The 12302-nt window shown below is 42.6% G+C and overlaps 1 protein-coding gene across 1 annotated transcript; it reads left to right on the top strand.

Moving 5' to 3' along the window:
* Positions 1-333: 333 nt before the first annotated feature.
* drd1b (dopamine receptor D1b) lies at positions 334-9926 on the top strand. Its single transcript, XM_061702853.1, has one exon. It carries the CDS (start codon positions 1426-1428, stop codon positions 2818-2820), a length of 1395 nt encoding a protein of 464 aa, XP_061558837.1. The 5' UTR covers positions 334-1425; the 3' UTR covers positions 2821-9926.
* The last annotated feature ends 2376 nt before the right edge of the window (positions 9927-12302 follow it).

The following is a 12302-nucleotide window of genomic DNA, read 5'->3' on the forward strand; positions in this document are numbered from 1 at the left end:
CATTGAGCAACTTGTTTTCCAAGTTCTAGTCAGGCCACCGAGACGTCTTCTTTTGCAGCGTCTCCATTCCCTTTATGACGTATACAGCAATATAATAGCGACCTGTTATGCGGGCTTTTAAAAAAATTGCATGGCAGGCATAGCTTTTATTTATTGCGTGTGTTTAAATCCCTAATAGAAGTGATTTGGACACTGTTTCTCACATAAGTCTCATGTGAGTAAACCTGAGACGGCTAAGCTCTGTAGTAAATTAAATGTGGTGAATTTGTGTTTCTTTTTTTTCTCTCTCTTAACGCCCCCTCCCCTCGCTCCTCGCGCCCCTGGATGGTCGAATGGTGAGGCAGTGAGCGGAGAGAGAGACGCGCTCATCTCTCGGCGAGCCCCCACAGTTCGATGACACTCTCCTCCTGCTCCACGGGTGGGTCACGATGGCAAGAAACAATCACCTCCCCGAAAAAAATAAAAAAAAAAAATAAAATGAGGAGGAATAAAGAGCAGCGTCGCAAGGAGTGACTTCCCTCGGAGAAGCGCGCACGCGTGGGTGTGAGACGCACGTTTAATGTACTCCAAAGAATACAAGTCAGGACGTCGGGAGTGAACTAAACAATTTTATTTATTTAATGGACTTTAAAAAAAAACAACAACCGGATTTTACAACCATCCACGGATTGCACAGCAAAGGAAAATTTAAAAGGCAAATCTGTCATATTGGAAAGTGACCTTGATGGATTATGTGATCGCGACACTTTGAGAATGATGCTTTCAGCCTAATGTTTTTATTATTGTGAGTATAAAACTTTTTTTTTTTTTTCACCAGCCGCCCACATAGAAATTTTGGCTTTTACCAATCTGCATTCAAAGACACTGAAGAAATATAACACAGACAGCAGTGGTGGGTTTCGATCCAGATGGCCAATATAGTCAAGTGGAAACGCCTGGAGTACCATTAAACAAATCAGATAAACGCACTGCGAAAGCCGTCAATAGACGTTATTGACGAGGTGCTATATAAGGCTAATGACTGCCAGCACTCGACGCAGCTCGGCAGCAAACGTGGTTGGGAAACTTTCCCAGAAGGTGGACGGTAGAGTAACAGCAGCCTTTTCTGCGGTCTTTGAATGCACCATGTTATGAGCACACCACTAATTGGACCGAATAATATGCGCAGAATGTGTGGCGAGAGTTGATGCTGGGATAGTTGGCGAGATTCTGACCACCAAAAGCCAGGATGGCGGTTCCGACCAGGTGCCTATGGGTGACCCGGGTGACGGGAGAAGCGACGCAGAGACGGCCGACTTTTCAGTCCTGAGATCCGTCCCTGGCGCGGCGCAGCTGCAGTGGGCCGGGGGATGTGATGGGGTGACGGCTCACCCCCGCCCCGATCCCTAAAATCCCACCCACCCCGGATACAGTCTCGCTTAAACAATGGATCACAATTTCTCAACGGTTCGAGACGGCAGACAGATTCTGCCCGAGCACGACTCGTCCAAACGGGTCCTGACGGGATGCTTCCTTTCCCTCCTCATCTTCACCACGCTGTTGGGCAACACGCTGGTGTGCGTAGCCGTCACCAAGTTCCGCCACCTGCGCTCCAAGGTCACCAACTTCTTCGTCATCTCTCTGGCCATCTCCGACCTTCTGGTCGCCATCCTGGTGATGCCTTGGAAGGCCGCAACAGAGATCGTAGGTTTCTGGCCCTTTGGAGCCTTCTGCAACGTATGGGTGGCGTTTGACATCATGTGCTCCACCGCCTCCATCTTGAATCTTTGCGTGATCAGCGTCGACCGCTACTGGGCCATCTCCAGTCCGTTCCGCTACGAACGCAAAATGACCCCCAGAGTGGCGTGTCTGATGATCAGCGTAGCCTGGACGCTGTCCGTTCTCATCTCTTTCATCCCAGTTCAGCTGAACTGGCACAAAACTCAGAGTACTACCTACGCTGAGTTCAACGGAACGTACCCGGGCGATTTGCCCCCCGACAACTGTGACTCCAGCCTTAACCGGTCATACGCCATCTCCTCGTCGCTCATCAGTTTCTACATCCCCGTGGCAATCATGATTGTCACGTACACCCGCATCTACCGCATCGCCCAGAAACAGATCCGGAGGATATCCGCCTTGGAGAGGGCAGCGGAGAGTGCCAAAAACCGTCACAGCAGCATGGGGAACACGTCCAGCATAGAGAGCGAGAGTTTGTTCAAAATGTCCTTCAAGCGAGAAACCAAAGTGTTAAAGACGCTCTCAGTCATCATGGGGGTGTTTGTGTGCTGCTGGTTGCCCTTCTTCATCCTCAACTGCATGGTTCCCTTCTGCGAGCCCAACCTGCCCAACGATGCCAACGACTTCCACTGCATCAGCCCGACCACCTTTGACGTGTTCGTGTGGTTTGGCTGGGCCAACTCATCGCTCAACCCCATCATCTACGCCTTCAACGCCGACTTCCGCAAGGCCTTCTCCATCCTGCTGGGCTGCCACCGCCTTTGCCCGGGGAGCAACACCATCGAGATCCTCAGCATCAACAACAACGCCGGAGCGCCACTTCCCAACCCCAGCTGCCAGTACCAGCCCAAAAGCCACATTCCAAAGGAGGGCAACCACTCGGATGGCTCCGTGATGCCCCACAGCATCTTGTGTCAGGAGGAGGAGTTACACAAGTTGGATGGAGGCGTCACAGACGAGATGGAGGTTGGTGTGGTAAACAACGCCTTGGACAAACTGTGCCCAGCCATCTCGGGGAATCTAGACAGCGACACAGAGATTACTCTGGAAAAGATCAACCCCATAACCCAGAACGGACAGCACAAAACCATGTCCTGCTGAACACTCGGAACGGACATCTTGCCTGACATAGTGAGTGTGTTACGTCCTACAGGACATTCGGACTATCAACCCTGATCCACAAGGGAAAAAAAAAAAACTTCCGAATGTTTCCAAGTTAAAGGCACTTTATTCCCGGTAAACATACTGCAAAATGCTGATGGTGTGATACCAGACCACCACATGCACATGGATGCATCCCACCCCCCCAATAATTAAGATGCATAAATGTTCATCCTGTACAGTACAGAGTGACTTTTAACAGTATATAGCGCAAAGGAAGATGTAGTAAACGTTATCAAAATGTAATGCAGTCGATATCTGATTCTATTTTTAATTTCAGTATAACTATGGCAGTTTTATTTGGAGAGCAAACATTTTAAGGCAGCCAAAAGATTTGGGTTCGCCCTGCGATTTTGACTTAAGCTCTACTGGGCAAGGAACCATATTTGGAGACCGAAGTGGGAGTTCAAAACGGACAAGGCAGTAGAACAACGGGGTTGGTTTGAGCGAGTCTAAAGCCTCTCAAAAGACATGTACAGTGAACCCTGGCATATTTGCAGTTGTGCATTTGCTAATTCAACCATTAGATTATTTTTTCTGAGTGTGTGGAACCTTTCCTATGTTATTTGCTGAAAAATTGGCGATTTTCTTTACCACTTTGGCACCATCTTGTGGCCATCTTGTGTCAATGACATGTTGAGGAGTTTCATTGAGACAATCGTGCTTTGCTTCCATCTTGTGGAAAATCTAAAGCCAATTACAAAGGTATTTAGGGGGTCAGTTAAATCCATATCTCCTGTGAATAGTGGGGGTTCACTGTACAACAATAATTAGTTGTCTAAAAAGGGGTACACACAAACCGCTTCTTAAATGATTTTTTGTTTTTACACGTAAGAGACACATGAAAACAACCTGCAAGATGTTCTCAGTGTTTACTGTGCTCAAAATGAAAATTTATTTGGCGTCTACATTGCAGATGCAGACTTCTCCTTTATATTGTGGTGAGTGACTTGGGACACCTGTTAGAGAAACACTCAACACAGGCGCAGCACAATTAGAGGAGCAACTCCTCTAATTGTGCTGCGGATTTTCAGGTCGCTTCCTGATTGGTTTTCATTCCGTTTCATGTCACAATCACGGGATTCAGCGGCTCGGCCCAACTCGGTGTTTACCACACGTAAGGATTTGCGATCGTAAATATTGAACAGATTTAACATTACCAATTACAATCAGGGATGAAAAATGACACCACAGAATAACTGCTCGGGTTAATTTTTTCAGAGACATCAGACAATTGGGCGTTTACAGACTTTGATCGGAAGAGAGTAAAAAAAATGCTTAAATTAGGAGCGGGTATGTGTGTACCCCGCTTGAGGTTGGGCTTTGTAAATATCTCCGAGTGGAGATATTGCTGTTCACCAGGGACCAAGTAAATTGGCTTACATGAAGGCTCTTCCACATTTTCTTCTCTTAAGTTTATTGACCCCTCGTCCCTTAAGATTCTACCTCCATTTAGATCATTACTTTTAAAATCCCAAATTAGGGGTGGCTTCTCTGTTTTATTCCCTCTCCTTCTTGTGGTTGAAGTTGTTCAGTTTATTTAAAATTTAAATTTTTGTTTTTAGCAAATACCACCAGTCTTTGAATGTAAGTCTGCAGAGTGAAATAAACAAAAAAACAAACCTGGATTTAGACGGAGGAGAAGGAGTGCACTCAACCTTAATGAAAGTGAAGGTGACTGACCTTTCGCGAAACGTGTAAATATCTGATTTCTTAAATTGCTCGTGCCGGCCGACGTGCTGTGTTCCTGGTGTCCATCTTGGAAGCATGCTGTGTTCACAGCATGGTGACAATGATGCAGTGCAGATAGTTCGTCATTACTCCTCATGCTATGTCCAATTAATAATTGAGATTGCCTCATTGATTTAATATAACCGGTGCAAAGTAACAGGTCTGCAACACCTCCTTTTGTGAGCATTCAGCAGGCTGTCATTGTAACTGTGTAACCTGATATGACCTTCCTTATGAATGATGGTTGACAACATGATAAAGAATGATGTATGCGGTTCCATGAAGTCCTAATGCCAATTGATCCTAATGATTAGAATTTTAACAATACAATGAACCCCCACTATTTGCAAGGGATAGGGATCGAAATCAAAGCAAAGTCAAAAGCCAAAGTCTGCAATTGTCACCCCCCCCAAAAAGGTATATACTGTACTTTAATTGCCTATAAATGCCACATGATGGCAGGAAAGGACTACTTTTCTCTTAATGAAGCTCCTCAACTCACTTCCACTCCAAGATGCCACCTAGATAGCGCCAAAGTAATACTTCTATTAATTTAGCCTGTGCACAAAGTGGCGAAAAATGGAGGATAGGCAAATTTGTGAATGCTGAACTGCAAATATGCAGGGGTTGACTGTATTCTCTATAGGGGGTTTTCGGTTTACGACAAGTTCTGTTGCTACCAAAATTTGTATGTAAGTCATAAACATGCCGTAGTCTGTCACTAAATTAAGCTAACACATTAATAATGTTATAATTACAGTATATAATTGTGTGAAAAACTCTTATAGGCCACAGTAAAAGGATCAAATGAAGTACGATGGTAACTGTGAGTGCTTCTTTGCCGTGTGACCACGTAATCGTACGTATCTGTGGATCATTTATTCATTCCATAAAAAAAAAAAGAAATCATTATTTTGCTGTTTGTTTTAATCTAAAAAAAAAATCAAGCTTAAAATGTTAATGAAAAAGAATGTATTTTTTTGTGTAAAATAATTAACTTAGCTATTTTTTATTTGTATTTCTAACTTGAAAATGGAAAGAACAACTCATACACAGATATTCATACCGCTGCACAAACTTGTTCATTGTGCGCGGTACATAACCTCAAAACACTGTTGGTTGGTACCATACCATAAACCGAGGACCCCCCTGTTCGTATATGAGAGGTATGTCTTGGACAGGAAGTAGCTGAGTCAGAAGCTTTCTTGCCAGGTCTACATGGAAAGGGGTATTTCCCCCACCCCCCAAAAAACATTTTGAATTTTACTTATTTATGCTCATTATAGGCCACAGAAAATTATATTTTTTTCCTCTTTTTTTATTTGTTCATTTTGTTTATTCAAGTATCACGTTCTGGAGTAACTTTTGATTTGTGATTACTGTTATGTCGCCTTATGATTTGAGATTATAGCCTGTTGATTTGACTTGGCGAGACAGCCTGTTTTTTCTCCTGGTTTATTTATGCAGCAAAACTACAGTAGCCATGAAAAAAAAAAGTATTTATTTTCAAAGTTTACCCCTTATTGGTGAGGAAAAGTACTTTTTAGGGGGAATTTATTATTATTATTAATATTATTATTAAAATGGAAATTATTTTACTCTTTTATAGGTGACAGAAAATAACGGTTTGGGGGTTGCTTATTATTGTTATTATTATTCTAAAATATTGTTCACATTCAAGGGGTGACTATCTGGAAAAATTCCACTTTACCATTTGCCCAATCTGTCCACACATTTGCCAATGTTGCGTTTTGCACAAGTGCTTCTGATTGGTTGAAATAGCTTGCTTGGTTAGGGGTTAGAGTGCCACCTGTTGCATGGGCATAGACTGCACAGCCTGTAAATTAAAAAAAAAATGCATGTTTACTGGTTGACTTTTTTAATTTTTAATTTTTTACCTTGACACTAACTAACATGGTTGAGGTTGCCAATAATTCGTTTGTGACTCACTAGCGCCTCTGTAGGAAAAATGTGGTACTAAAAGATGGCACCAGCTTGTTACCAAAATCATATAAATACCTGTAAAGATGAAATCAGGGGACCTTAAACAAATGCAGGAAAACGAGGTGAACGTGCGTATTAAAGCCAGACCAAAGTTAGGTTTGCTGAAATGACATTGTGTATTTTTCCAGGCAAGTCCAAATACATCTCTTCGGTCAATGTCATGTGTTTGGCTGCGGGTGAAAGAAAGAGTGGTGGAGCAAGCGCCTAGCCTGACACCGGTGGTTGAAAGTGTTTGCGCACATCAGGGGAAGAGAAAGACGATCCGATAGAAAGCAATTGTTCTTGAACGCGGCGTTTGATTTTCCCGTGCTGGAAAATCCAATGCTGTCCATCCGGGCAACGTGGGTAGCTTGTAGCTCAATATGTGGCACACAAGCAGCTCATTGTCCTCGCTGCCTCGTCCTCCTCTCACGCTGATCTGTTGGCTGAACATGGATTAGCAGGCATTTTGCTGTCAGCTCGTTTCAATTTCAAACAGCCCTAATTATCTTTCAAGTGCCACTACTTCAAGTATCTTCCCCGCTTTTAGTGGGATCTGATGCCTTCCAAAAACAGGCCAGGAACTACAAACATGTGCAGGATGCATGGGAAAGCACCTTGGAGAACATTTCCTCCTCCTCCAACTCTCACTCACTCGTTTGCTTTTTTTCTTGGCTGCCTCTGTCGCCCTGATGAACATTCCAGATGTTAACACGACTGAGTTTAATATTAAACAGACAAGGCCTAGTGCTTCCCTGCTGTACTCAGAGTCACGGCACAGAATCAAAGCTTGCAGATAGATGTTCAAGGTAGAACTGTTGATGCTCTAATCACTGCGGCCAAATGTGGAGACATTGGGGGGCATATTAATGCTGCCTTCAATAAAACTGGGAACATACGAACTTGGAAACACAAAGTCAAAATGGAACCTATCAATGAATGTAACATTTTATTCAAATCCAGATCGTCTTTTTTAAGCGCCATTCGATAAAACTGGGTAATAATCTTAACTATCCTTCTACCCTCCCCAGTGGGAAATCTGACTTTGAGTAGCATTCTACTGCACTTCTCCCAGTTTTTGCGCTTTATTCTTATTTTACAACATTATTGTGCATGTGGATTTGCTTCACCTTCGCCAATTATGCGGTCAATTATACTTTTGTTTTTTGGTTGGAGGTCAGAAATGTCTCACTTCCCAGTTGCATGACATCAGACAACTGTAACTTGACAAAGTCTTGGTCTTTCTCTGTTTTTGTTCCATTGTTGCACGATGTCTGACAAATGTAAGTCTGTGAAATTGGAATGCAACAAGTCTTTTAAGTTTGTTTTTGTTCTATTATTAGGCAATGTCAGACTGCTCCAGCTATGAAATCGATTTGCATTACTTCGCAAGTAGGATCTCTGACTTCAAGTGGAATTCTATTCCGCTGGTCCTATTCTGGAAGTCAGAAATTTTGAACTTCCAAGTTGTCACAAATACAACAATAGTCTTTTAGTATGTTTTGTTCCATTCTATTCCAAATCCATTTACTTTCCTATCAAATAGGAACTCTGGCTTCAAGTGGCATTTGATTCCACTCATCTCATCTTACATATTATATGGAGGTCATAAATTATGGACTTCATGGATGTCAGTGATGCATCAATGGTTTAGCATGGTTTTGTTCCATTGTTGCACAATGTCACACTCCTGTAACTCAAGTGGCATTCTTTTACATTCATTCTATTCTATTCCAAAATTGCTGACTTACCAGTTTTCTGGAATGCAGTAATTGCCTTTTAGTATTTTTTTGTTCCCCTTTTCTGTAATGTCAAGACTACTTTAACTCAGTCAAGTCAGGGTGCATCAGTTTGCACCATGTTCACGAGTATTTTGAGTGGCATCACTTTTCATCCAAGGTCAGAGATTTCAAACTAACCAGTTTGCTTGAATACAGCAAAAGTGCAGTTGTTACATTATTTTGTGATGAATTTCAAAGGTCGTGTTTTTGCCCCAAATTCGAGCAGGAGAAGACCACCTAGTTTTTCTGTCATGTCTTATGTCTTTTAGTACATTATTGTTGCATTATTGCTTGACATCGGTAAAGTCAGGATACACAAATATGCCCAAGCTTCATTGCATTCTCTCTCGTCTGCGGTAAGACATTTCTGACTTGACAGTTTGTTCGGTGCAGCAATAATTCCTCTTATTTTGGTACATTGTTGACACTCTGTGAAGTTGAGGTACTGTACAACGATTTGCCCCGAAGTATGAGGTTTGACTTTTAATGGCTTTTCCTACTACACCTTTCCTTCCTGAACATTGGAAATTTTAGGCTTCCCAGTTTAGAATGTTGCTTGACAGCCCTGATGTCGCCAGTAGGAACTACAAGTGGCATTTCTTTGTATTTCCTTTTTTGTTCTCCCAGTTTTCTTGATTGCAGCAGTCTTTTTTTTTTTTCATAAGTACATCGATTTGCCCCAAATTTACAAGTAGTAGCTTTGACTTTGAGTGGCATTCTATGTCACGTTCCAAACAAAGATCAGGCATTTCCCACGTCCCAGTTTTGGTTAACGCTGGTTAAGAATGCTTTCAATTGTTGTTTGTATGCCTTTCCCTCAATGTATCTTGAGCTGCGAGTTCATCTCTGGTGTATTTTGGCTCCATGTTAAAGTACCCCGAGGCTTCACCTTGCTAACACGGTGAGTCATCCGCTCACACGTCACCGCTTTGATTCGGAAGAAGGCCGACGTCAGGCCATGGCCCCCTCGAGTAACACGTTTCCTTTTCATCCCCCTGCATGTCCTCCAGTTAGGAGTTAGTGACAGAACAATGTCTCCCAATCAGAGCTGAGTTTGACGTATTTAGCAAAATGACAAAGCCTTACTGCCTCTCTTAAACTCTCCTTCCAAGTGGGTGGGACCCACTACTGTGATGCAGGGGCCAAAGGTAAAGCACTACAATTTTGTTGTGTCAGCTCTTGTAAAAAATAGAACACTAACAGCTTCAATGGCAGTATTTACATGTGACGGATGTGGGGGTTACGTATTGTACTATGATGTTTAAAAAAAAAAAAAAGTCATTTTTTTCATGACAAACACAAGTGCTTTTTATCTTAAAAGAAAAACTTAAAAAGAGTAGCAAATGCTGTTTGTCTGCTTCTCCATTGTTTGTACTCATGATGCAGGTGGCTGGTGACTATTTATATATTTATTTACTTGTTTTTGATGTTCTTTCATGAAAGTGATGTCAAAGATTATACTCCTCAGACTTATTACTGTATTTAGTTTACGGTATGTACAAAGCGATATATAGATGATGTGTCCTCAAAAATAAATATGTATGGCTCTTTTTTTTTCATTTTTATTTTTTAATTATTATTGTTTTGTTTTTTTGCATCCATGCTCTGTGAATGGTGTTATTTTGTGGTTAGCATGTGTTCTGAGCTTCTGGGTTCTTTGTCATGTCATCATATTTTATGTAGGTTATTTTTTAAAAAACTATGTTAACTTGGGGCGGCACGGTGGACGACTGGTTAGAGCGTCAGCCTCACAGTTCTGAGGACCCGGGTTCAATCCCTGGCCCCGCCTGTGTGGAGTTTGCATGTTCTCCCCGTGCCTGTGTGGGTTTTCTCCAGGAACTCTGGTTTCCTCCCACATCCCAAAAACATGCATTAATTGGAGACTCTAAATTGCCCATAGGTGTGAATGTGAGTGCGGATGGTTGTTTGTTTCTATGTGCCCTGCGATTGGCTGGCAACCAGTTCAGGGTGTACCCCGCCTCCTGCCCGATGACAGCTGGGATAGGCTCCAGCACGCCCGCGACCCTAGTGAGGAGAAGCGGCTCAGAAAATGGATGGATATTAACTTGGATTTGTATTTTCTTTCCAAAGATTACGATTTTGACAGAATCAACACACCGTGATTATCTCAAACCTTTTTTTTCTCATTGGAATGAATGGAAATGCAATTAATCCGTTCCAGCCCCGTCCAAAAAACGCTCCCAAAAATCTTTAGTGTTTCTTCATAAGAAAAATTACACTCAACAGTATTGTACTGTATTAAAACACACAGTAATAACATTTGCGTGGCACATAACCTGCAAACACGGCAAATGCGAGCACAAAGCATGACTGTACCAAGTGTATTAGCCTTCCTGGTTCTTCTTCTGTGGAGTTCATTGGCAGTTGGCAGGCCAGCTTAATGACTCATTACTGCCATCAACTGACACTGTCCTCCCACTACAAGGAAACCAATGTGAATTTATGTTGGCAGGATGGTGTGAAGTGTGCTGTCGCCATCTAGCGGTGGGGGTCTAAAGCCCACGTGTATCTCAAATTTTGCTCGTATCTGATGAATATAAATTTCTTGCTTGTCCATATCCAATTTGAAAGCTGTTGAAATGTTCAGACGTTAAAATTTCAAATTAGGCTATCTGATCAGGCTGATTTTTTTTCTTTTTTTTTTTTCCTAGGCAGGACGGTGGGGTACTGGTTAGCACCTCTTCCTCACAATTGAGAGGTTTTGGGTTTTAATCTTAGTTTGCATGTTCACAACGTACTTGTATGGGTTTTCTCCAGGTACTCCGGATTCCCTACAAGCATGTTAGGATCATTAAAGGCTTTAAATTGCCCATTGGTGAGAATGTCAGTCTGAATGGTTGTTTGTCTCTACGCGTGACCAGTTCAGGGTCTACCCCGCCTCTTCGTCAAAGTGAGCCGGGAAAGCTTCCAACTGACCCGTGACCCGAATGAGGACAAGGTCTATAGAACATGGGTGTATGTGTGTGTTATTGTACCTTTGACACTTTGCAGCTATCGGAAGATCACGTCGCTGCAATGGATCGATGTAGATTGATTTGGAACCGTGACGCATTTTTTCCCTCTTTTTTTTTTTTTTTTTTTTTTTTTTTTTTTTGGTTCCAGCTTCCAGCTTCCTGAGCTGCCTTGCCCGTGCATTTACATAACCAGAAAGCCACTTGACAGCTGACACATCCTCGTCCTGCCACGGCCCCCCACCACCGCCTAGCACTCCACTACGCCCAGCCTCATTTGTTACTTTAAATGTGGCACACGCTCACGTTCCCTTTGCTGCGGATAAATGATGCATTGCGAGACACTTGGCAGCTCTCACGACGTTATACATGGCATTACTCCTTCCCATATGCATGTACTACATTTTACGACTTTACATGGCTACTGTATGTACAGCAGTGTTAAAAGTATGAAATACAGTGGAAGCTCCAAAGCCAAACAATAATTACAAATAATTTCTTCCCATACGAAATACAGTTAACTTCTGCTGCGTCACGAATCAGAATTCAGTTATGTGACAACTCACCGACTTGTCACATAACTAAAAGTGACAAGTTCAAGCCGACAAGCGCTATTTAAACAAGAATAGAGCCAAATACGCCTCCTAGCAGACTGCCTATCACACCATCGTTTGATGGTGCATTTCCTAACCCTGCAAAACCAAAGAACTCCTATGTATAACCCGTCAAAAATTAAGGTTTTATTTCAGAAGCGGACAAGTGCCATATGTATTTTAGCTAGCATAAGCTCCGGTGAAGCTCGTTATGATCCCATATATATGTGTGTGTGTGTATATACACACACAGAGTATAAACAGTTGAAACTGTACCAGTTTTTGGGCTTTTGACGTTGGATGTTCCATGCACAACAACCACAGTTGAAGTGACGCGAGTTGGGAAAACATGCAAAACGTGT

The sequence above is a fragment of the Phycodurus eques genome, chromosome 17 (assembly GCF_024500275.1).
Source record: "Phycodurus eques isolate BA_2022a chromosome 17, UOR_Pequ_1.1, whole genome shotgun sequence".
In the NCBI taxonomy this organism is placed as follows: Eukaryota; Metazoa; Chordata; class Actinopteri; order Syngnathiformes; family Syngnathidae; genus Phycodurus; species Phycodurus eques.

Bases quoted from the DNA above. Each gene is read 5' to 3' on its own strand.
- drd1b (XM_061702853.1), top strand. From the start codon at position 1,426: ATGGATCACAATTTCTCAACGGTTCGAGACGGCAGACAGATTCTGCCC.